The sequence below is a fragment of the Triturus cristatus genome, chromosome 12, assembly GCF_964204655.1.
Source record: "Triturus cristatus chromosome 12, aTriCri1.1, whole genome shotgun sequence".
NCBI lineage: Eukaryota > Metazoa > Chordata > Amphibia > Caudata > Salamandridae > Triturus > Triturus cristatus.
The window spans coordinates 430,770,300-430,797,557 of NC_140595.1; the positions used below are offsets into that span (position 1 = coordinate 430,770,300).

A 27,258-nucleotide genomic window follows, 5' to 3' on the forward strand; every position below is an offset into this window, starting at 1 on the left:
TTTCTTGAATCGAGACAGGTGAGAGCAGGCACGGATATCCTCAGGGAGACTGTTCCAGTGGCTGGGGGCTAGATGAGAAAAGGCCCGACCGCCCATTTCGGCCTTTCTGATTCTTCGCGTGCAGAGCAGATTGCGATTGCTAGATCTCAGCTGATGCACGGGTAGATACAGTTCAAGTTTCTTCTTAAGATAGGCAGGGCCAGTCCCCTGGAGAGTACATAAAAGCTTGGAGATAGCTCGTTTCCTAATAGGAAGCTAATGTAGTTGACGTAGGGAAGGTAAAGAACGGGTGCAAGCCGGTTTATTGAGGGCAAGGTGGGCTGCTGGGTTTTGAACCATCTGCAGTTTTGGTAATAGGTCTTCCCTTATTCCAACCAGCAAAGAGTTGCCATAATCCAGTTGACTAACCAGGAGAGACTGAATAAGGGTTTTTCTTGCCGTGAGAGGGATCCAAGGGAAGATCTTTCTAAGCATCCGCATTGTTCCGAATCAGGTACCTGACAACGTCTTCACCTGTTCCTCCATAGACAATTTATTATCGATTCTAATGCCTAGATTCTTAGCCCATCTTTTTGGGGAGTGCGCCTCTCCTAGTTCTGGTGGCCACCAATCTGGGGTTCACAATTCCTCAGCTTTACCAAACAGCAGTATCTCTGTTTTGATGGAATTAAGCTGAAGGAAGTTCTTCCTGATCCATCTCGCTATATTAGACATACAGTTTTTGAACTTTAATTTGGTTGCTGCAGGGTTCTCCTCTATAGGGACTATCACCTGTGTGTCGTCTGCATACGATCTGGTCTCAAACCCACAACTTCTAATAATTGAGGCCAAGGTGGGACTTAGGATGGATCCCTGTGGGACTCCCTTATCCACCAGAGTGGTTTGTGACACAAAGGAATCCAGCTGGACACATTGTGTTCTGTCGGACAGATAGCTCTGAATCCATTTAAAGGCCATGCCTCTGACACCAATCTCTCGAAGCCTATCCAGAAGGATACAATGAGAGATGGTGTCAAAGGCTGCCGACAGATCGAGGAGAACTAACATCACCGGGGTACCAGTGACCTCCAAAAATCCGGACTCAGTGCTATAAGAAGCACGGAAACCCGACTGGGATGAGTTCAGTAGGTTATTCTGTTCCAAATAGCCAGAGAGATGCCGATTGATTAATGTCTCCATGATCTTTGAGCAGCAAGGGAGGAGAGAGATCAGCCTATAGTTTTGTAGATCAGTAGGATCAGCTAACGTCTTTTTAAGCAGTGGTTTAATATGTGCGTTTTTCCACTGACGGGGAAACGTAACTGTAGCTAACGAGATGTTACAATCTTCAGCAAGCACATCGGCTAAGACCGGGGTAAGATCGGACATAACGGCAGGTGGCACCGGGTCTAGTGGGGATCCAGATTTCACATGAATTAGTAAGGAGCCCACTTGCTTGCCAGTGATATCAGGAAAAAATTCTAAGCTAGGAGGGCGGGGGATTTTCCTGTGGGGAGGCTCCCTCATGATCTACCTCCTCAGGCCCAAAGGAGCGATATATTGTGTCAATCTTGTGATTAAAGTGACTGGTTAGGTCCTCGTATAACTCCTGAGTGGGTGGCGGTAGCAGGTCACTGGCCCTCGGGTTCGTGAACTCCTTCAGAATCTTAAAAAGCTCCCTAGAGGAGTTCTTCACTTCCGTGATACGGGAGCCTAGATGTGCTCTTCTAGCTGAATTACAACTATTTAAATAAGCTCTATGTGCCATTCGATAGAGCGATTTATCTAGCTCAGATTTAGATTTGCTCCATTTTCTTTTCTTGATCCTGCATAGGGCCTTTTCCCTCTTGAGAGTGTCTGAATACCAAGGGGTTGGGGCTGCCCTGTCCTGCATTTGTACCCTCTTAAGTGGTGCAATAGAGTCGAGAGCTTCTGTTATTGAAGCCTCAAACCTCACTATAGCTGTGTCACAATCTTCGCAGTTCGTAAACGAAGGGGCGGTGTAAGCCTGACTAAAGGCGGAGGATGTCACCTTTCTCCAAGATCTGTGGAGGTCTTTACAAACTTGCGGGTGGCCGGACGGTTTCGTGAGCGCCCAGGAAAAACTTAGTGCCGAATGGTCAGTCCAGCCTAATATCTGAGGGGGTTCTACTACTAATTCCGGGATGTTAGTAAAGATAGTATCCAACACATGACCGGCGACATGTGTGGGACTAACTACTCTTGAAGAAAGATCAAGTGACTCCATAGCTGCAACTAAGCAGGAAGAGTCTGCATTGGAAAGAGCCTCCAAATGATGGCTAAAGTCCCCTACCAGTAGGAACTTGTCAGTTTGCAGTGTATATGGGGACAACCTTTCTAATAACGATGTGCAAAACTCTTTCTTATTTCCTCCTGGTGGATGATAAACTAAGGCTCCCGCCCATTCAATCGCTTGGGCTCCCTCCACCCTAAAGATCAGCAGCTCTAAATTGGGGGAGGAAACAGTATCCAAGGTCTTAATATGATAAGGAGGATGCTTGGCAATAGCTAGACCTCCGCCCCTCTTTCCTGCTCTATCCAGACGAACAACAGAGTATTCTGCGGGGAATGCCATATCATTGTGCAACCAGGTTTCGGTAAAGAGACACATAGCTGGTTTTGCGTCATCTAACAAGTCCCAGATTTCTGCCACATGCTTTGGAATGGATCTTGCATTAAGATACAGCCCCTGGAAGGGAACTGCTTGCCCTACCTTGGTCTGCTTCTCTGTCCCAACAGACTGCTCCTTACGTAATCGATTGTTACTGGAGAGAGGGTGTATGCTGCAGGAAGTTTGCTGTTGTTCAACCATAGACCAACCACAATATGGGCATTTCCTCAGATAGATGGCGTCCTCTACTCGTGGGTTGTCTTTGCCCCCCCGCACAGGGGGACAAGTATCCAAGCTTCAACAACATCTCTCTATGGAAGCTTTGCTATGTCATCTAGTAGTTAGGATACATTATTCACTCCATGTCAATACATTAGGTAGTGGAGTTTGCAGTACAGGGTAAAAAGAGAGCGAGGAGGCAGAGAGCAGTGCAATTCCCAGAACCAATGCAACAGGCCGCATTAAGAAGGCCACACACATTTGCAGTCTTTTCTTGAAAGTTATAAATGGCAGGCTGAATTGTGTTGATGCATCCAAAGGTTTGAACACAATTCAGTCATAAGAAGAGGTCGAATTGCATCAGTTGCACAGTGTAATTATACTCAATTTACCAACTTCAGAAGGATGGAAGGCTGAGTTGGCTTTGCCGGGATTAAAACCAGGACTTGCATGTCACAGCAGATGTCATCCTACATCACGTTATAATTTGGTGGCAGAGGAGAGGATTTCCTTTCATGGGCCTGATAAAATCAGTACATTTAGAAATCTAAAATCATACCAGGTGCAAAAACATTTTTTGTTCAAATGTTTTAGGCAAACACAGTTTATGTAATAAGAGCAATTGATGCTTCCCTGTTCTTTGCTTTTGTCATATGTATTTCAAACATTATGCACTAGTGTTAATCCACACACTTTATTATTGTCACTTTCACCAACCCTCTACATGTAGAACTGTGGAACCAGAAAATGTAATCTTTTAAATTCGTAAACTCTTAATTGTAAATGGTTTTTATCAAGCATACAATATTGCATGTTTTTGGCCAGGCAAGTCAATTTTGTTTTTCTTTAACGGATTCACTAACTGTCTCCATAATTCACATTTTAAACTTGTTTTGGATCCCTCTTTCATTTTTTCCAATGTCCAAATATTTCTTGTGTCCTCTGGTTTATTACTTTGTGAGACACTATTCAGGCATCATCTAAGACAGTGAGATCTTCTATTACCTTACAGGGGGCTTATAGGCTGCCCATTGTTTACCATTAGTTGGCTTCATTGTCACTCTTATTTGCTTGCTTCTTAGTCGTCATCTTCTATAGGCTTCCTTCATCTTCATGTGTTTGTTCCTTCCCTGAAGCATGGGCACATTACTGTGTACTTCCACTGTTCGCTTTTTCTGGCTCTACTGTTTCCTTTTTGTTTAAGCTCAATAAGAGGATGTGTGTGTTTTTCAGCTGTGTCACTCATGTACTTCTCCTCTGTAGTCCTCTGCCAGTCCCTAAAGCCCACTGTCCACCTCCATTGTCTGTGTGATTTCCCCAGCCCCCCCACCCTTCATTGTTCATGTTTTTGCCTCAGAACGTCTCATCCTCCCTCCATTGTGTGTGTGCTTGCTCTCAGCCCCTACCATCCTCCCCAGCTCCTGCTGCCCACCGTCCATTGTCTGTGTGTTTCCCCATCCACTCTTGCCTACCCTCTCTCCTTACCTGCGTCCTGCTGTCCCACCTTCCCTCCCTCCGTTTTGCCTCAAGGGACCACACTGCTATTTTTTTTTTAAACGGTCTTTGACAGGCCACAGCTAAGGCACTTTTTAAGAAGACACATTAGTGTTGACCGCATGAGAGTTCTTTTTTTCATTTCGCTGCTGTACAGCATGGCTACAAAACATTGCCAAGGCAATAGCTCTCATAGGCGGAACCCATTGGCTTGGTCAGTGCTTATTATGAGCCTCTGGCAAACAAAGAAATGTTTTATTGATTAACTAATCACTTGCATAGCCTACATTATTTTCATGAACTTGTCAATTCATGGATTTATCTATTTCATTGTTTTACCTATAGTTTTTAAATTTGATCAATTGTGGGTTTTCTTTAAACCGAAATTAACTTATGATGATGACTTGAGCTACAATCGAAAGCAAACAGCTTTCAAGGAAGATGAAAGCCATGACAATAGTATGCTTCTCTTTTTAAATGATAGGATTTGTCACTGATGGAAACTCGAAACTTGTTGGCAGTGCCCGGATTCGACAGGTTCGAGTGAGGAAGGATACATGCCCAATAGCTAAGATGTTGAGAAAAACTGTAAAAGAGTGCCATTCAGCGTATTCATTGGATGCCGAAGACATGGCCGACTATGGGGAGCACTGGAATCTGACAGTGGACTCAAATTCATCCGACAGCAATTCTGCCTGGAATTATCAGAGCCAATCCGCCCTCCGGGGCCATCCGATCTGGGGCAGGCTCGCCATGTACCGAGGTGGTGGATATGTGGTGTACTTGGGGAACGATGCTAAGAATGCCTCCAGGTAGTTTTAAACTCTCTCAAATTGTAAGGTTCCTTTGTTAGGCATTGTCTACTTCTTGTTGAATTTGAGTGGCCATTGAAAATGTGGCAAAACATTGCCATTTAAAATATAGATAAAGCATTAAAAGAGAAGACTACAAGTAGGTAAACAGTTAATCCTGCTTTTGCCAGATAAAATCAAGCTTTATAAGAACATTAGAAAACAAGCACTGGTGAAGCCAATAGGTCTAGCATTGGGTGCCTGATTTTTGACCTTGTCGATGTTTTGTTATGACGAAGTTTTTGCAAAAACGTTATTGTTTGGAGAGCTAAAAGGAAAAATATTTTTAGTCTAAAAAAAACCATATTGCTGTAGTAGTCTCTAGCGCTGAAGGGAAAGATCAGAATGCCATCACTCACAGTGAAGGTAGCCATGTCTGAAGTGGACTGACTCTACTGACTGACATACTGTATGCTATGGTGGGAGGAAGAAAAAGGTGAATGATATACCAATGGACCAATGGTGTTAGAATTAAGTGTATGATATATATATAACTGTAGTACAATTAAAAGGTCTTAACTTCGATTTGAATGTTAAACGTACTGACCACTATGCACTGTTAAGGCCCCTTTCTTTTGGATAAGAATTTGGTCAACTTCAGAACTGTTACACTATAAGGCAGGCCTAGAGGAGATTATGAAGTTAGATCAGAATAGAAGTATTCTGTGGCTTAGACATGTTTTTCTATGGTTTAGGAAGTTGGGCCTGTCCCATTTTTGGGACGACCGAACTTCATTGTCTTTGGCCTCAAAGAAATTGATAAAATCTACCTTTTGGGCCTACATCCTAAATAGTGTGTTATATGGCCTACCTAATGGACCTTTAGCGACTAGGTTCCTTTTGTTTAAGGACGCACCAAATTTTGAGTCCTTTCTTGATGAGGAGTGTCCTCCATTGGCAAAAATCTTAAATATGAAGTTCAGATACGGTATATTGTATATAAATGCAATTACATCACGATGGGCAATCAACCATGATGGAACAGACAATGATTTGTGTTCGTTATGCCCAGATAAGGCTAAGGAAGATGATTTGCATGTACTATTCTTTTGTCCTGTATATGTGAAGCCCAGGAAGAAATGGCTCGAACCAATTTGTATAAACATGGGAATCAGATCCTGCAAAGAGGCAGAAAGAATATTAAAGACTGACACAGCACAAAAAATAGTATTTAGTTTAAGTACATTTTTACTAGCTGTAAGTTTTCTAAGGGCCGAAGCAAGAATGAAGTTGTAATGAACATGTTTTAGCATTTTCAGAGTAACTTTCAATGAAATCAGCCTGTGCATGTCGATACAAATGTAATAAGGGACACTTGGTTGCACATCATATTAATCTGAAACTATTACTATTATTGTTTTTTATTAAATGCCGTAGGAATGGAAGCATAAACAAAGGGAGGATGAAGTAGGGTTTTTTATCAGTGTTATCTTCACTTTTATATCGATGCCTATTTTAATATATTTATATACGTATTTATGTTCTTAGTTATAGTGGCGATAGCTCAAACATAAGTCCGTCCCCTTGTTTTATCTGTAATGGTATTGCTGCACTATTTGTGCATGGAAACTGTATGTGTTCAAATGTATCTTTTATGGTTCAAAAGAACCGAAATAAAGATTTTGATGATGATGATGATGATGAAAAGGTCTTAACTAACTCCAGACGTAAAAATAACACTCGTGCATTTTGGATGGTGCTAGTTTCAGCCATCTTGTCTTGGCAGTGTAGATTGTAAAACTACTACTCAATTGAACATGCTTCTGTCATAGGGAAAATTAATGTGATTTCCATAATGCAGACACGGGTTTGCAGATTACAACAGGTTATACTAGAGAATTGTTTGTGATTAAACAATGTTGTGTGTCTTTTCTCTCATTGTTTATGTTTTTCAGAGTTATCCAGTATCTTCATAGAAATGTCTGGTTGGACACCTATACCAGAGCCGTCTTTGTTGAGTTCACAGTCTACAATGCTAATGTGAACCTATTTTGTATTATCAGAATATCATTTGAGACGAACGCCCTTGGTGAGTACATGTATTAAAGTTGCCTGGTAATCACTAGTCACTAATATTTGACTCTACTAATGTTTTTTCCTGGTTTTTTTTTTACCGATACTCAAAATGCACCACAAACTGTCTTTTTTTTGCATCTGCGAACAGAGCAAAACTTCATAAGTTTGTATTGATTTTAGTATTTTGAGGCGGGTTTCACAAAAAATGCAAAATTTCATGAATTTCGAATATTGGGAATATTCAGATTTTGATGAAATGCTTCGTCTACCACCAGTGATGTCTGTCCTGTTCTGGATTGGTTTATCTTCACAGCACTGGCAAGCATAACACTCTGCATAAAAGACAGCACCTGGTATAAGGCTATTAACTCATCTTTATTAATTTCTCAGCTTTTATACAGGGCCTACTGATGTGGAGCTACTCTCCCACGTCATCTTCTCTCTGCTTCCCTCAATGTAGTGAGAGGGAAAAACTAGTACTTTCTGTCTCCACCCAGGAAGTTCCTGGTGTCTCACTTCTGTCTGGACCAGCTAGACCACTGACCTACTTATATAACAATGTCCTTTCCTGGAGGACATGAAAATGTCCACGCCAGAGATGAAAACCTAGATTACAGTAATAAAAGCACTGTGAGTGCTGTAGTAGGTATCCATATGTAGCATTTAAGGAACTAAACGGTCAGTTCCTAAAAGTTGGGCCAACGTTTTCTAGACGCAAAATATATTGTTTAATATTCTCGTAAAGGCTGTGGCCAAGTGAAATAACTGAATAGAGATCAGAGATCAGCACTAAGGTGGGGCTAAAAATTAGCTGTGACTTGCTTGGAATTCTTACTTTGAGAAGAAATATGGTATAAAAAGCCTCTAATGTACACAATCTGAGAGTATGTTAGTGTTGGGATGGGTATGTCCCCTGCATGGGATACAAGGATGTTCCTCTGTCTGAGTGCCTGACTGCATGCATATCAGCTATTCTGACCTTTATTTTGGCCCTGGTGTAACACTAACTAGGTGTGTTCTCAGAGGGCTAGGCCTGACCCTTACTATGTAAGGTCCTGGCACTGTTCTGTGACCTGAAGAGGTGCACCAATTGTACACTCAAACAGCAAAAAGGGAGAGAACCGGTCAATATGTGAAGAAACTGGGAGTAAAAGAAAAGAAGATAAAGTCAACCCACTAGGTTGAGATAAATCCCATCAGCCCACCGCTTTGGCGGAGCATAATCATCTGGGAGTAAGGTGGATCAACTCAATGCAATGCACCCTATTTTAGGGGAACCATCACTGTGTATATGCAATGAGTTTGCAACCTTCCAGAGAAAGAATCTCAAAGTATAGTGGTGCTGAGAAAGGTGTGAAATCCAGTGCAAAACAGAAGAAAAGTGTGATAAAAATGGCTACTTGATAACACCACCCAACTTTATTCGGTGTCAAGAAAAGTGCCAAGATTAAAAAGGCATGTGGAAAACTGATAGTTTGAAAAAATAACTATCTTATAGCAATAGAGGTCGACATGTTTCAGCCAAAAGGTTACAGTTACCTGGCTTTCGTCAGGACCATTTATGGTGGAATGCTACTGCAGAAATATGTGTTTACAAAAAATATACTTTAACAAGAACATCATCGTGACAATACCCTACCAAAATCAAACAGTCATTGATTTGTCCAGTTGTTTAAGGGATGTCAGAGTGTTCCCAGCATTATGTGGGAGTATGCCTCACCTCGCCCGGCAACTGCTCGGTATTCTGAGGCCCCGCTCTATCCGTCGGTACCCCTCTCCTTTTACCAATTGTACATTCATCATGGGAGAAGGACTGTTAGTTTCCTAGGTATAGTGCATAAAACAGTGGAGGCAGCGTATCATTTTTAACCATGTCACTGGGAGTGAGGCCTACCAGCCCAACCCACTGCTATGTGTATGCCTTCATCTTTTCGCTGTATCCTGTACGTGTGTTGAGTGGTGCATGTGTGCAGTGCATCTAGCACATCTGCACTAGTACGAGTGTGTGTGCGTGTGTGCCGAAGCCAGTGGCATCCATTTTGAATGGCCTTGGTATCCCAAAACACAAGACAAAGGGTGAGGATTGTTCTCCCTGACAGCAGAAGTGTATTGCCTACATTCCTGTGAGGGAAGCGGGGGATCTAATTTCCAGTTCCAGTTTCTAGGGCTGCCTTTTTGTCGATCAGTGATTACTGCTTCAGTAGGGCTGATGACAGCCAGGTGCAGAAACCTCACACTTCATTGTGCCTGTGATGTGGGTATGGAGATAGACCAGTGCTGCCTGCCTTGCATCGGCCCGATGTAGGCTGCATCTGTTGCAGTCCCAGCATCAGTCTGATGAGGGCTGCAGCTACCTATGTCAGCTCAGGTGGGATCCACAGCCTACCTACTGCCAGAGGAATCTGCAGCAGAGAGGACTGTACCTGCACTAAGACTGCTGCGCCACAGGACCAAGTAGAGCAGGCACATAAATCGAGATGCAGACTATGCGTGGCTTCCTTGGACTATCTTCATTTGTCACATCCCCCACCTACACAAGTGCAGATGGGCTTCCAGACCTACTATGCAGGAAAGACGAAAAGACTATCATCTATCTGCTACACCAGCAGGGCTTAAAAACTGAGACAACTATCATCTGAGTGAGCATTTGTATTAATGGAGAAATGTAAGACTGACCTTGAGCCTTATTCATGGTTTTTATCTCACTAGAGAGGAGGTCAGCCACAAAAAGGTCACCCGGATGGGATTAGCAGGGAAACTCAGCAATTGTAGCACCACAAGGGCGCCTCAGGTCTGTGTCCTGTATACTAAGATGGTTTGTGTAGTATTTATTGCTGCTGTGTGATTAAACACACCTCCATTTTATTCAAAGGCAAGCACTGGGCTGGATATTAAATCTATTGTATCTGTTGATTGATTGGTGAGTTCTGATCTCAGTCACTCCCACACTACCTCCATGAAACGCATGTGAATGCTTGCTCTCAGTACCCTGAGAGTCAAGTGTGGAAGGGGTTATACCTGGTCCAGTTTGTAGAGTCATAGTTGGACAGACCGCTAGGACTCATTGGTCTCAACCCTTCATGGTCGGGACCTGGGAGCCCATGTCTGTCCTGTGGCTTTCCCGAAATAGGTCTGGCAGTGGGCTTAACTGAGTACACTGACAGTTTCTCACCTGCACCAAAGTTCCTGAATTAAAAGAAAATGGATGCTGAAAGTTGGTCGCTGGATTCTACAGAAGACGCAGAGCCAATTCTATGTTGAAATAAGATTAGGCCTTTTCTGCTGCTGCAACAAGCAGGGGACACCAAGATGTTCTTACAAGAAGCAAAGGTGAGCTTAATGACAGGGGCAGGGATTCACAAAGAGACTGGTCACTAAAATTGCAAAAATGGTTCCAAAAACCCTTGGATTCAGTATTGAATTAGTGTGTTGAGTGCCAAGTGGAGCAATCGCAGGTGGCAGGCAGGATTTATAAATGAGGGTGGATCGATATGTGTGGATGAGAACTATTGGGAACCCAGCAGGTTCTGGAAAGAAACTCAGGGATTGGAGGATACCCAAAAGTTCCAGAGAAAATATTGAAAAAAGTGATTCCAAAAGCTTTTACATGAACACAATATGAAATTGCCAAATATATAGAATGGGTTGGGTTAGTATGACATGTATGTTGTAACTCAAATACCTAAAATATGTTAATTTGCAGGTTGCTCTACTGAATTTCAAGAATAGGAAAATCGTAATGCCTTAATATCATGAACAGAACATCGTAGACCAAAATATTGAAAGCTAAGTGCACAGAGAGGAAGTATAGATTTACTGATCTTAACTCCACATCTACGTACCTTGACGATATATCTATCCTCAAATTACATATATGTGGGTGGTGGGCTATTACTGGTTGTTGCTTTCAACAATTGTCAATCCCCTGGAGAGTCAGATGATGGGCAACTCCGCCTAGCGTGTCTCACCCAGTGGGGCCACTCTTCCAGCCAACATGGCTGCTGTGGCTGCAGCTGTCATGGAGACTGCCAAATATCAGGGCTGAGAGGAGAGTCCGTGTGCAGCCCCCCCGATTGCACATCCCTCGTTGGTCTACAACGGCTGCTCAATTGCTGTGCTCTATTTTGGTGAAATGCTAGAATTCGCGAGGGCGAACCAAACCTCTGAAATGCAGGGGGACTGGGACCAAATTAAGTGCAGCAGGTATAGCAGCCCAAAGCAATAATGGCCCCTCTACCCACCCCGGGGCCCCTGGAAAACAGACTATAGAAGGTTCAAGACAAGCTTGGCACTGGGGGAGAAACAGAAGTTAAGGGCAGCCAAGAAGAAGGAGGTAAGGAACACTTCTATGTTTAGCAAAGGCTGAGAGAAGATGCGCACGCAATAAGCAAGAAAGAGGCTGGACTTCCTTCCCCCTTATCAGGACTGAAGTAACTGTATTATTCCGCTCTGCCACTTTCTGCTCTATCTGTCTTACTCGCTGGTATGGTGTGAGATTGAGACTCAACTTTTTTTCAGGAGAATAAGGGTTCTGCATCACCGCAAAACATTTAGGAGGCATATAAGCTGATACGATGAGGAGGGAGATCATAGCTTATGAAAAAACCTGTAGAAAGTTAGAGGATGAGAAATATCAAAGCCTATTAAGGGAGCTCCAATCAACTAAAATTAGACTGCAGCAGGTACAAGATAAACCGAGATACTCAGCTAGGGAAGAAATTAAGACGGAATTCCAAACGTTTTTTACGAGATCATAAATGCGCAGGCTTAACAGAGTTAACAGCCAACAGCTCTGTAAAGGAGGAAAGATAGTGGAAAATTGCAGGCATGAGGTACCCTGACCTGAGGGGTCAGGAATAATATCACCAAAATAGAAGATCCCAGGATAGTAAAAATGGAGGGGGGGATAGAGAGGGATTAGAGGTTTTTTTTTTCATTTCAGTAGAATATACTAACAAAATCTAGACCCTCTCAGATGCAGATACTACAAATTTCTTGACCCTGGCCCAAATTCCATTATTGTCAACAGAAGCTGAGAGCAACCTTATTCACCTTATCGAAATAGAAGAGGTGTTGAAAGTGGTAAAGGAGCTCCCAAGATGTAAAGCTTTAGGGGATGGGTATCCTTCCGAGTGGTACTCACTAATGATTAATTATCTAAAGAGCCTCCTTAATGAGCTGTTCAATTATATTATTCAAGGAGGGATCCCTCCCCCTTCATTAAGAGAGGAATTTTAACATGCTTTCCTAAAAGGGAGAGGAATCCAGAGCAGGTGCATTCGTACCGCTCCACCACTTTACTTAACATAGATTATAAGGTCTTTAAGATGATATTAGCCAGGAGAATTTCAGAGGTAAAACCTGACTTAGCAGAGACATACCAGAATGGGTTTGTACCATCCCATCAATTATATTCGAATACGTATTTTTAAGTGAAGCCATGAATTACTGTACGTTTAACAGGATTCCTGTGGTGGTGTTATTTGTAGATGCTGATCAATGCGATTGCCCAAATATATCAGGGCTCCGTGGCTCAACTGGCATAAAATTGGAAAACTTCAGCTCCACTAAATTTCTCTCAGGGCACTAAGCAAGGATGCCCATTGTCACCATTATTGTTTGCAGCTCTCAGTGAACCCCATGCCAGTGCCTTGAGGAGAATGGAAACTTTCCAAGCCCCAGTACTAGGCTCCCCCAGACTAAAACTCTATGCTGATGATTTGGTGTTAAATATTCAGCCAGACTCTGCAGTTGTTGAAAACCTTTTTGAGCTTTTAAAGAAAATTCCAGTTGTGGCACGACATACAATAAATACTGCCAAGACAGAAATGCTGCTGCTTTTAAATACTGATGTGAAGTCCTTACCAGAAGTACTTCAGAAGGTGTACAGTAGTAAAGATATAAATATACAGTCCTCAAAATATAACAAAGAATGTTGGGCAGTGGGCAAGAAGGCTTTGAACTTTGCATAACATGATGTTGATAAAATGTTTCTTGAATGCCCAAAATAAATAGAGGAAGGATTTAGCTTGAAGTTGGCTCAGGGAGACTGGTCAGACATATTAGTTTTTCATTCCTAACTCTTGAGTGGGGACACATTTTAAATATATTCATTGTGGTTAGTTTATCATACCCCTAAGAAACTGCATGACTGGAGTGTAATCAGAGGGGCACATGGGAAACTTTGATCTGGAGTTGCCTGAAGTTAAGGGGATTCTGGGATAAGGTTGTAACATGTGTTCAGGAGATTTTAGGATCCCTGGTTGTGCTGGACCCTAGGTTCTAGACATCTAGGTCAAAAGAATAGAAACCAGTGAAGTTGGTGGTGTATAGCAATTCTGCTAGCTTGGTCAGTGATTACTAGCTCTTGGACAACAAGGGATCCACTAGACTTTCATATATGGCTGAACAAGCTGCATACTGTCTATAATAAAGAATCTTTATACACAAAAAGGGTGGGGAGGGGCAAGATGCTTTTTAATGTTTGGAAATGTTTTACATGTTATATGGAAAGCACTTCAGCAAGATGAATTAGTAGACCTGTTGAACTTTGAAAAGCACTGTCTGATGCTCTTTCGCTTCAAAGAGGAAGTGGTGTTTATTTAAGACTTCCGGCAAGGAATATTTTTTTGAGCCTTAATTACTTAATATGACACATGGAATGCACTTTTACAAGATGAATTAGGGTTAATTGATAGATGCCTTTTTTCTTTAAAAGCACGTTATATAGCACTGATTGATGTACTTCACCCTCGATCATGAATAAGGGCCTCATTAAGAATCTGGCGGTCGGGAGAACGCCGCCAAGCCGGCTGCCAACTGACTGCCACATTATAATCTTATTGGGCGGCTGGCAGTGTTGTGGCGGCCGTGCAATGGCAGTGGCATGCTTCAGTTCATGGAGAGAGCCTGAAGCAAATGCCGCCACAGTGTAGTGCCTCTTGCATGTCGGGCACCATGTTGTGCATGGCACACAGTGCGCGAAAAATAGTGCAAGCATAGGGGGTACAACATGTGCCCCCAGCCACAGTCCCCATGGGCTAAATCACCCAGGGGCCCTGTTTGTGTCCTCATACCTGCCTTTCCGCTGACTTTTAATGGCGGTGTGCCCGCCATGGAAAGCTTGGTGGAAAGGCAGGTCATAATTGCAACGGTGGTTCCGATGCCAGCACCGCCACCATTGACTGCCGCTTTCTACACCGCCGCCACTGCGGGATCCCAGATAATGTTGCCGGCTGTGGTCTTGCGGCGATCTGATGTCAGTCTCACGGCCAGCATCATAATCTGGTGGGCGGACCACTAGGTATGTGGGTGGTGGGACTGCCGGATTGCAACAGCAGTCCAGGACCGCCAAAGTAGTAATGAGTATTTATTTGGGACTTCTAGTAAGGAAATGTTGCAGGGCCTTTACTATGCCCATTTGGATGGTATGTAAAATATGGAATAATTCTCTATTTTTTAAAGGAAATGAAAATAAGCCTCGTTTAGAAACTGCAAAACCTTTAAATATTTTTTTTTAAGTTGCATATATGTAGAGTTAGGTATAGAAAACCTATAACTTCTTAGCTTTCAATATTTTGGTCTTCTATATTTTGTCTTGATATAAAGGTTCCACAATATTTCCTATTCGATATTCATGTTCCACTCCTAATTTGCATATACATATAATTATGAATCAAATGCAAACTATAAAGCAAGCAGAGCACCATAAAGTTTTGAAAAACTTTTTGCACTCAAAGATAATGGTCCTAAATTCTTCTTTTGGCCTCCAATCTCTTAATGTAAAGCAAATTGGGTAAGCATATTTTAAAAACTGAAATAATTTTTCTAATGCAGGGGTTTTCTTCACACATTCGGAGCTGCAGAGTGTTCGACTTTACCCCTATACAGACGGACTACACATCTTTGTTGTTGCAGCGGAAGTCATTTATTTTCTCTTCATCATCTACTACATGGTCTTGCAGGTAAAAGAAAAGTCTGTCACATAGAGAACACTGAAACAAAAAATCTGAAGAGCACCATTTCTCTTCCTGAATATCCATTATGTGACAGATTCAATTGCTAATGATAAACTATAAAGGAAATTTGTTTCAAGGGATTTAATTCAATGTTTAGAAAGCGTGTGCATTGTAATGTAATGTTGTATTTGTACAGTACTTCATACCCGTGACAAGTCCACCAAGTGCACCAATTCCCAGCTGTATCTGGATGCCTTTTAGAGTCTATGGTCCTCATTACAAGTGGCCCGTTAAATTGTAATTGTGCTCCCTCTGCAAATGTATTTTTGCACAGGAATTTCAACTATAAGTGGTGTGATGTTTATTGCACTGGGAACTTAGCAGGTGTGATAATGTTTCACCCCCATTACATTTTGCTGGGTAAAAACTGCTGGAATTTATTGGGTAACAAATGCCTGATATGCATCAACTCGTGGATTTTGGTGTTCTGGGTCAAATTCACAATAGACAATAATTATCGCAATAGATGAATTTTGAACACTCATTGTTGGATTTTATTGGCTATATTAGTTTTTGCATCTGCCATCAGGGCAGTTGTAATTAGGCCATACATTGGAAGGGTGTTGGATATGGTTGTATGAGATTTCATGGAAAAACGATTTCATTGAATATGATTACTGAGAAACCACTTCATCTAAACTATTTAATGGAAATTTTAAGAATGAATGGCATTTATTTTTTCATAGAAACCAATTTATAGAATGTCTTTTGGTTGAAATTATAATATAATATAATATAATTCCTATTTGTAAAGTGCGAACATATGTCCCCCGTTAAGGATTTTAATGCCCTGGGGGCCGTTGGGGAGATTAAGTCACCTATTACCCAGAGTCACGTGGTGCTGAGCTGAGCTGCCGCCGGTGCTGAGATTGTACCACGAGCCTCGCGCTCCGGAGTCAGCCGATCTGGCCCCTGCACCACACCTCTCCCCTTTTGAATGTGTTTTGAAGGCTTTTTTTTTTAAGTGTGAATGCAATGGTTTCAGGTCTTACTTTCAGAAACAGTTTTGTCTGAGATATTTATTTCAGTGTTTTACTTCAGGGGACAATATTTCTTATATATATCTTTTACATTTTCAAACAGTTACTTCCGAGGCTTTTAGTTCGCTGACGCATTGCCATCTGTAAACACCATCCATCGCTGATTCCCTCACAACCTCTAAACACCATCAATCCCTCACCACATTTAAGCTACACTCATCCCTGAAGCCTGAAAACCCTTTCTACCCCAAAATTCCACAATCTGTGAACCATAAAATCACTCACTACCCCTAACTCCACCCATTGCTGAAAACCCCTTTCAACGTCCAAACACCATCCATTCCATACCCTTAAAACACCTCAGCACACCCAAACTCCACCCATCTCTGAACCCTAAAAAGACCTCCCCGCCCTTAAACACCAGTCATCCATGATCTATGAAAACTCTTCATCACCCAAAACTACTCAACCCTGAACACGAAAAACCCTTTTTCACATGTGAACTCCACCCATCACTGAATCCTTAAAACCCCTCACCGCCCTAAACTCCACCCTATCCTGAACCTTTAAAACTTTTCACCACCCCAGCAGCTACCCTTATTTGAAATGTGAAAGCCCTCACAGCCCTAAACTCTGCCCATGAACCCTAAAATCCCTCACATCCTTATACTGCACCCATCCGTGAAACCTAAAAACCCACACATACTTAAACACCACTCATCCGTGAACCAGAAAACCCCTCACCACCCCTTCACCCCACCCCTCTTTGAACCCTAAAACCCCCTTTGTATGACCGGGTCCAATTGTTCCTGACCTATAAAAACCCATCATCACCCTAAACATTACTCATCCCTGAACCCAAAAACCTCACAGTAGTCCTAAACTCTACACATGTTTAATGTAATTATGGATTTTTCCGTAACAATTTTTTTCCTTTAATTTTCAATTTTTCTGTATTTCCTCAATATTGACTTTCCTTAAAAATTGTTTTCCATAATTTATTTTCCTCCAAAGTGGTTTCTCGGTTTTCATTTTCCATTAATTCACACACATCAGTTGGCTATAGTTTGCCATAGGAAGCAGATGTTGTGTGAGAGGAAAGAGGTTTACAGAATTGCTCCAACATAAGCATTCAGGGGCCTATTCACAAACTGCAAGTTGTAGTACGTTTAGTAGTACTACAATAGTACTACTTCATAATAGAAAATGCTATTAACATACCCATGTGAAGATACCCTGACTCCCTCTCCTATCTTTTCTATGCAGAGGTCTCAGCTACATGTGTGGAGAACTCCTTATACTTAGTTATACGTTTTAGTAGTAAATGTGGGCGGAATCTGAGGGAGTGGCTGGCAAATGGGGAATAATTACTACCAAATTGGAATGGATTAGGGAAAGGTAAGGAGGAGCTAATGAAGGGTTAAGTATGGATTTAGAGAGGGATGTGATGAACACCCACCAAAACACACAAGATGATGGACGGAATGTTGCACATTGGCAAAACATTCACCCCCAGTCACAGATCTGGGTTTAATCCATCGTTATTTTGCTCACCATGCCACCCCAGTTTAGACATGCCCATATGCAAATCAGTCTTGACCCTGTGCCTCATGGGAACAGTCCAGCCCGAACTGTCAAGCCATGTCTTCCCTGGACCGGAATCAAGCATCCTAGGGTTTGACCCCTCTTCAGCCAGGATAGCTTGACTCCAGTGGCGTAGTGAGCACGGGACCCATGTCTGGGCATACCCTTTCCACATAGGGCGAACAGCAAAACACACAAGATGATGGACGGAATGTTGCACATTGGCAAAACATTCACCCCCAGTCACAGATGGGTTTAATCCATCTTTATTTTGCTCACCACGCCACCCCAGTTAGGACAAAAATGCCCCATTAGTGCTAATTGTTCTACAACCCAGCCTTGGAGTAAGTCCAGAAACATGCATGGCCTCTGACAGGTACTGCATACTCCTTCCATAAAAAATAATGGAAAGAGGGACTTAAAACGACACCCAATAGGAAATAAGCTTTACATACCTACTTAGTAATTTACTTGCATGGAGGAATAATGTATATACCAGCAAATAAAATAGAAGAAAAACAATACAAACCCAAAATTATTTAGTTCCATAGTATGATGAGGGAGCCATTTCATGGAGCAGATTCTTGGAAATACTTAAGTTGATATAACATTTCTGCTTATTTATCCCACAGAATCCCTTACCTCCAGTCGGGTGCAAATTTTAATTCAGGTGCAAATGTCTGTAAAAAACGGTTGCAAAGCTTGCAGCCAAGTAGCACACATTCAGAATTTGCACACCTTGAAACTGGGGATAACAAGTGATATCAACATTCTATGCCGCAAACTAAGGAGAACAAGGAGGAATCAGACACAAATTGAAAACCCTGTAAGCGTAACCCACGTACAGGATATTCACTTATTACGTAATTTCTGCCCCGGACAGCATAATACTGAAAAGGTGCCTTTATCCCACTACTGAAAACACTGGGACCTGATGAATGTTCACTGATCAGATTTCTAAGCCAATTTCTGAAATGTAGGCCAAAATATATTGTACAATACTCAAGAACATAATGAATCAGTTTAAAAGCTCACAAACACCTACACAGTCAGTGACAGGAAAAACTTAAATTAAAGTGAACTTACAAAAAGTATTTTAACACTTGATTTTGCTCAGACTGATGTTCCAGCCAAGTGTTAGTTAATAAGTTCAACAGTCAATGATTTGCCCAACCGTTGACAAGGTACTATCTGTAATCGTGACTCTGGTGTGCATTAGATCATATGTTGAAATGAGTGTAAATAATTAACTTGGACTTGGACTAGAATGCAATGTAGCACAGTAAACACAAAAAACACTGCGAGCATTTCGAATATTTAGAAATCCTGAAATAGAAAGCTCCTTGTTTATTTAGCCCTGATCTAGTCAATCCACCAAATAGTAAAACCTAGTCATCTTTTCAAGATGTACACAATGAACATGTATTTGAAAATACTTAGAATCAATGTCAGAGATTACTCTACGATTTGTGGGCCGTGATGATGTAACAAAGCATTTCGGACCACTGAAACACACAGAACTTGGTAGACCTCGTGATACCCCTAAGGAGAAGCCGCTCACTGGTTTAAGGCAATATGTACCGGGGAATCTGCCCTACATGTGTTGGGTCATCTCAAACATTTCATAAAAGCCAAAAGAAGAACAGTCATGGAACTAACATGCACACATCTCGTAAAACTTTAAAGTGAGTCCTTTTGGTTCATTCAAGATTGAGGATAACCTAAATTTAGTGCCACAGCCAAATCATTACTAGCTGCACATCAGGTAAAGCTCCAGAGATTTTTCTAAATATGGGGTCTCCCATCGAGGGCCTTTTTTGTTGCCAATGATCCTCAGCAACTTTCCACAGAGACAACGAAAATTCACAACACAGAATCAAGGGTGTCTTAGTGAGGACAAAAGACCACCACAGGTTTGCAGTAATAAAACATCAGGTGGTAGGGCAATGCACTGAGCATGAAACCTCTTTGTAAATAACCTGTGATCTCAAAGTACTCTTTCTGTACGTCAGCATAGGTCAGTTACACTGCAGCTGATCATGATGTGTACTCACTCTTAGTACACCATCACCTAGCACTTAAATAAAAACAACAACAAGCACATGGTAAGAGAATAGAATAGCAACCCAAATGAAGGGGTGCAGAATGTGGTAGAATTACCCAAAGAGCAGTAGCCACCTAATTGTGGCCCCTCCACCTCTTTATCAGGGGCATTTTGGAAAAATAGCTCTGTTAGGAGAGGACACTTATCGAAATTCTTAATATTCAACTGGAAGCAGGAACTTTGTTCATTTTCTCTTCATTAGTCTCGTTCCTAAAGACTCATACATCTTCCTATTCCAAATACACTTCTCCAAATATTTCGACACTTTCAAGCACAGAACATAGGTGTTTATGAGACCTAAAGTCTATCAAATATTAAAGGGACCATCCAGTGAATGGTGTGACAATAGGTCTTAAACACGAAGCAGATACATTAAATAAGGGAAAAGTGTAGAATGATTATGGTTTGTGATTACAAGTGTTGCAGGAGTTGGTTAAGAAAGCTGTTCTTTTCACGTCACTGTTTGGCCCTGTTAACCAGAAGATGCCCTACAGTATCTCAAAATAAGGTGCACCAACAACATCAAACTGGGGTGGAGCAACCTAAATACTATCAGGGAAGAGCAGTACATAGTCTGAAGGGGTGGGGCATTGCACAGGGTTAAGGGGGAAGTAATTAGCGCCGGGCCAGTGGTCTAAAAGATGGGATGGGAAGCAGCCCAGGGTCCAGAGACGAGGAGCACTGCGGGGGATGCTGAACAGTGCAGGGTCCAGTGGAGAAGAACGATACGGCCCATGTTGACACCAGGGCTGCACAAGCCATCAGAGTAAATAATAGAGAAAGGTTTATAAATTGCGGTATACGATGGCGCCCACTAGTGTGTACGTAAGAGTTCAGAAAGTCAGGTATCTAACGGTGCAAAAGGACGGGGGAAAAAAACCCTGAACCCCCTCAGTAGACTGAAGTCTGTGACAATTGAACATAGGTTGCCTATGCACACGTTCACATGTAATACTGTATAATTACAATCAGTAATGGAGAAAACACAAATTCATGAAAACAGTCAATAATTCCAGTAGCCATCACTTGTGGCTACAACTACTCTGTGTTTCCTTTGTTATACAACACTTTTAGCTACCATTGCAAGCAGGGCCGACTTTAGGGCTGTACGACCGGTGTGGCTGCAATGGACACAGACATGGGGGGGAGGGGGGCACTACCCTCAGGGGGGTGCTGTATTTAGCAATAACTCACTATTTAAAAGCCCCTTCTGCAGAGTTCCATGTGCATCCAGCTTTTAGGCAGCAAAATGTCAAGATGACTCTTGTGATTAATGTTCCTGCTAGAGAGAGAGATTGGAGTTTTGTCTAGTGGCATTTTTGACTTTTCATAAAGTAGTGTAGATGGTTAATATGTTAAATGCAAAGAACAGATCTGTATTTTATGTGGATACCTGAGTGGACTGGTAAAGAGGATGAGGAGAGGATGTGGCATAATGGCCAGAGCTGCCGACTTTGGAACTGGGTAACCAGGTTCTAGTCTCGGTGTCAGCTCAACATCTTGTTGTTCTGCGCAAATCACTTAATCTCCCCGTGCCTACCAAAAATGTATGGGTCCTTGGGTAAAGTAACTGGTACTCCTGTAAAGCGTTCCAATAACTTCGGGTCGAGTTTGTGCCATATACAATTGCACAAAAAAAAGTCCGCCTTTACCAGCACTTTATCAAGCATTTGGAATGCAATAGTTCTCGCATTTGCGAGAGTTAGAGCTATTGGCGTTCTAATTGACAATGTCTTTTACCCATGTGTTTTGGTTTGGAGTAGCGGCATGAAAAATGAGTGCAAGCAGATGGCAGACCACTTATGAATCTCTTTCGTCAGTGATTGCTTTAAGGTATTCAGTCACATGGAAATTATAAAATCTCACCCAATAGAACCCACACCAGGGACAGCTACGAGTTACACTTGTGAACCAGCATTGTATTTCTGCCAGTGGAGGCTTGTGGCTATACCAAGGCATGGCAAGCACCACACCAGAGTCCCTCCAAGACATCTGTTTCCAATTTACACCTCCAGAACCACCGCATGAGGCAATGGTGTGAGAAGCAGGAGAAATACAAGGAGATAGCAGTGCATATGTGTTTTATTTCTGCACTTTGAAGGACGGGTTAAAACAAAGGGATGCCAGACCAGCATGCACATGTGTACACTTTGCTGCAAACCTGCAAACCTGTACACTTGTGGGGACCACAGCGGTACGGGTGTACATTGAATATACACACAGAAGGCCGGCGGTGATGGAATTAGAATGAGGAATTGCCATTGGACCAGAGAAGCAACTGCAGCACTGTTTAGAGGACTGAGAATGAGGAATTACCACTGTGACTAGAGACACAGCTTCAGCACTGCCTAGCGGACGTAGAATGAGGAATTATAAATGGGACCAGAGTAGCGGCTAGCAGGACTGTGTAGAGGACTTAGAATGAGGAATCACCACTGGGACCAGACAAGCAGCTAGCAGCACTGCTTAGAGGACTTAGAATGAGGAATTACTGAATGGACCAGAGAAGCAGCTAGCAGCACTGTCTAAATGACTTAAAATGAGGAATTACCAACTGGAGCAGAGAAACAGCTAGCAGCACTGACTAGCGGAGTTAGAATGAGGAATTACCAACAGGACGAGAAAAGCAGCAAGCAGCACTGTCTAGTGGACTTTGAATGAGGAATTACCAACGGGACCAGAGAAGCAGCTAGCAGCACAGTGTAGAGGACTAAGAATGAGGGACTTCCACTGGGACCAGAGAAGCAGCAGCAGCACTGCTTAGAGGATTAGAAAGAGGAATTACTGATGAGACCAGAGGAGTAGCTGCAGCACTGTCCAGAGTAATTAGAATGAGGAATTACCACTGTGACGAGAGAAGCACCTAGCAGCACTGTCTGGAGGACTTAGAATGGGGAATTACTGATGGGAACAGAGTAGCAGCACTGTCTTGAAGACTTAGAATGAGGAATTACTGACACAACCAGAGTAGCAGCTAGCAGCATTGTCTAGAGGATATAGATTGAGGAATTACCACTGGGACCAGAGAAGCAGCTAGCAGCACTTTCTAGAGGATTCAGAATGAGGAATTATCACTGTAACCAGTGACACAGTTGCAGCACCGTCTAGAGGACTCAAAATGAGGAATTACCACTGGGACCAGACAGGCAGTTAGCAGCACTGCCAATAGGACTTAGAATGAGGAATTACAGACAGGACCAGAGAAGCAGCTAGCAGCAGGGCCTAGAGGACGGTTTGTTACCGTCCTGTGAATTTCTGTACAATCACAATGTCGAATGTTTGTTACTGTCCTGTGAATTTGTACACAATCAGCTCTTAAAGTTCCCTGAAACAGCGTTCACTGTAGTGTAGCACCATACAATAAAAAGGCACTGTGCACAGACACTTATTTAAAAGACATGAGTTGCCTATTAAACACATTCAACTGATTTTGTGGAACTGGGTAGACAAGGATTACCTATACGTTAATAGGTCATCATCGAACTGTGTAAAAGCGATTTAAAAATTGAAATCACTGCATTCATACATGAATACTTAAAACCCACAGACAGTGAACAGCGCACAAAGTAGGCTGCGCTTTCCGAAGAGACATTGGTCGAGCTATGGCCTTCTTCTGTGCGACTGGACAGCTGACTTTGCACACAATCAGAATAGTTCCTTTTTGGGGTTTTCCTTGAGCAGGTACGCTCTTTAGTGTCCAGACACGTGCCGGTAGCTCAGCTGCGCAAGCAGATATGTTAGTGCCCCGTGGATTTGTTGTTGCTGCCCTCCTGGGGCCAAGGAAGCTCCCCAGCTGTTGCAGGTCCTATTGTGCAGACCACAAAATGAATATGGCTGCATGTGCTGGCAACGAACAAAGGTCACTACCCATTGTAGGCCACAGTGGCTGCTGGACACACAACATGCTTGTTTGTTGTTTTGTTTAGGTGCTAGGAGACCATTTAATTTACGGACTTGCCAAAATTAAAAGAATACAAGTTTCAGAAAGGACTGGGGTAGAATGAGAACAGTAAGCGGACTGACTCCTTAAATTGAATTCTTTGACTCAAGCAGCCCCACTCAGACAGGAAAGTTCCCATTACCAGGCTCCAAATGAGCTGATATGTTTCTAATAATCAGTGCTTAATTTGTAAAATATTAAGTGCCAGGCCTCCGACCAGGAGGTCACTGCAGCTTGCACCACCCATCGCCCTTGTCATTGTTGCCAAAACAACTACTAACCATCTCTCTCTCATGTAAATGCGACAGTTCAGATTATTCCAGGTCCCCAAAGCTAAAGAAATGGCTGGGGAGCCAGGTATTAGCAATTTTAATTTATATCGTAGTCCTAAACTACCGTTGTTCTGCTAATCTCTAAATTAGATGAGCAGCGCCACCATGTGGTGGACTGTTCTAAGTATGGTGTGGACAATCAGGTGCCGGTGCTGAGCACAGGAATCCAATTAAGTGTCGGTGCTGAGCACCGGAAAGCACCGGCTCAAATTAAGCACCACTAATAAGAATTGGACGTTACAGCACCAACATGGTACAAAACGGGACTGAAAGCACAGTAGCAATAATGAATGTTTATAAAGCGGCTGGAGCGGTGGTGCATGCCGTTTTTTCATCCAACCCACTATGTACACTGGGGCCCCTTTTAGAAAGATAATTCCAGGAATATGGAAAGATAAGAAGTCAAAGGAGGTAAATCCTCTCGTAGTTAACTTGATGGACAATCAGGCTGCCATTAACAATGCTGTAGCCTTTGTGTGTAGAGAGTGATGTGAAGATTTCCTGCCATTTAGACTGTAGACGGTCCTTAAAGATGCTACACCTTCAATCCCTTTAAATTATCGGCAGTCTCCAGTGTGTCAATCATCACTGCAATCTCAGATTGTGAGCACGCGGGCAAGGCAGATGATTGACAAAGTAATCCAGGCTGATACAACACTGCATGGCAAACAGCAATGGATTGTGTTTACCTCCCGCACAGTAGAGAGAGACGCTAAATTAATTCTTACCAGTAAACGTTTCTCTTATTTATCAGTTATTTTCTTATAAATTGCTCTGCAGTTCTAGTAGCTGTGAACCAGTCCCAGTACCTGGTAATACAGAATGAATAAGTGAACTATTATTTAGAGTTTCTAATCAGGCAATCCCTTACCTTAAGTCCTGGGTCAAATCCTCGAGTATCGTGTGAGTCTGTTGGTGTGATGTGATTCTGCCATGTTTATAGGTCGTGTCGAACCTTTCTTTAATGTCAATTATGGGAAAACAAAAGGGAAGTCTACATCTCTTACGGGGCTGCCATCTTGGAATGTATAGGGCTGAGCCAAACTCCCTTAAGATTTATAGTTTAAAACTGTCATGAAGGTGATTAAATTTACGTCAGAATAAAAGTATTTCATGTAATTAACCCTGCATCCTATATTTGCCTATTGCCAATCCTTCTTGATTATCTAGTGATGGAGGCAGAAAACCAGAGAAGAGCAGAGGTACGATATAATTAAATTGGAAAATTGGAAAGGGGAGAAGCAAATTCCATGTTATCATTGTAACGTTGTTTTAGGTGTAATAGTAATTACGTCTAGAGAAGTGAAATCCGGTGGCCGGTCATAGGAAGGCAATGACGAGCTAAGGAGTGACAAATTAGCTGGTCCTATATGGATATTAGAGGGAAGTTGTGGCTATCTGCCCAATAAATATAGTGTAAGGGAGAAGTAAAGTAGAACTGCTCCCTGTGGTGAGGTGTACATTATATTAAAGTATCTGAATGTGCTGAAACACGGGAGAACAATAACAGAGCAGAAAACCAAGAAAAAAATAGTCCCCGAAGGAACAGCTAAAGAACCATAGCGGAATGAGAGAGTACTTAGTCTATGCTGCTTGGGAGGGACAGAAGAGAAAAAGGAGGGACAAAGAGGAAGGACTGACTACTAGCAAGCAAGGATTTTTAAAGGACACTCAAACAAACACATGAAAAGCAGAGTGATGGATTTAAGCCCACAAGAGAAGTTACAACAGGTCTTGAATGCTCGACCTAAAAATGAAATGTATGTGAGAGAGGAGCCATGGAGAGATGAGGGACACTCTTGCTGGGCTATAGTGAGGGAATCCGAGAAGGTCATGTGGGGTGCCAAAAAGATTGTCACCCGGGGTGCCAGAAGCGCTAAAGCTAGCCCTGATTGCAAGATGCCCAGTCTAATTGCATGAAGCTGCAGCTCCACTACAATCAGGGATGACTCAATGACTGCATTGCAGCTGAATCCAAAATGTCAGTAAAGAGAATACCTCTCCTTATCTGGACTCATGTCAGTGCTACCACCAATTACATGACTAAGTGCCGGTGCTGTGAAGAAAGTTGATACATCATGAATGACAGTTACAGTCAAGCAAAGGGTGAGGAATGTGGGCTGAGAAATCTATGTATTTATGCACTTTTATATAGCATGGATATTACCCAGAGGTGTCAGAGCGCTTTACAATAGAGTCAAATAATGTCACATGAGAAATTTAGAGTAACATGGTAGTAGGTGACAATATGTATAGCTACTATAGTTACTAATGTTGCGAGTTGCGTATTTACAAATTACATATTCATTACAAATTACATATTTAGAAAAGTTAAAGCGATTAAGGTTACACAAATATATATTACATATTTACAGAGTTCAAGGCATAGAAGTCGTTATAGTTTTTGAGAGTGTCATGTAACAGGCAGAGTCACGCCATTAAATTTGAAGGCATACGCATGGTGGGGGGCATGACGAGGAGTGTTATTGAGAAAAATGTCTTTGGAAGAGAAGAGTTTTAAGGTCCATTTTGAAGATCCGGAAAGAGGTGGTGGTGCGAAGGTTTGGTTGTAGCGAACTCCATATTCTAGTTGCATTACCTGAGAAAGATTGCACCATAAGTCTTCTCCTTTTGAAAGTTGGAGGTTCGAGCAACAGATTTTCAGCATTACGTGATATCTTGAGTTTGATTTCTAGTTAGTAGTGAGTGGAAGTCTGCATGGCTTTATGGGTGATACAAGCAGTCTTGTATATAGTCCTAGCTTCCTAGCTTCAATAGGGAGCCAGCGAAGAGTTAACAGCATAGGTGTGATATATATAGGAGTATTTGAGGGACACCAGCACCAGCCAATGCCTGAGGGATGTTACTTTCCTTTATCTGTTTAGCCTAAATCACAACTCCATCACAGCTAAAGCTGTCCTTAGCTAGACCGAAAAACTGGTAATTATGCATTCATTCATAAATAAACACAGTTGTGAGTGAGTGACATTGGTTTTGTGGAGTGAATATGTGTTTCTGCATGTAGACAAAATGGAAAGCTAGAAGGTGTCAGCGTTGAGTGCTGTTCCCCATAAATGGAAGTGAGTGTGGGCAGTGATGTAGGTGTGGT

General features: G+C 42.4%; 1 protein-coding gene across 1 annotated transcript in view; it reads left to right on the forward strand.

Moving 5' to 3' along the window:
- The window catches only part of LOC146776065 (polycystin-1-like protein 2), an 865,077-nt gene that overhangs the window by 777,145 nt on the left and 60,674 nt on the right, over positions 1–27,258 (forward strand). Inside the window, exons 36-38 of the mRNA XM_085637447.1 lie at positions 4,809–5,136; positions 7,071–7,204; positions 15,028–15,155. Of these exons, the coding sequence (XP_085493573.1) occupies positions 4,809–5,136; positions 7,071–7,204; positions 15,028–15,155 (590 nt within the window). The remainder of the gene's footprint in view (positions 1–4,808; positions 5,137–7,070; positions 7,205–15,027; positions 15,156–27,258) is intronic.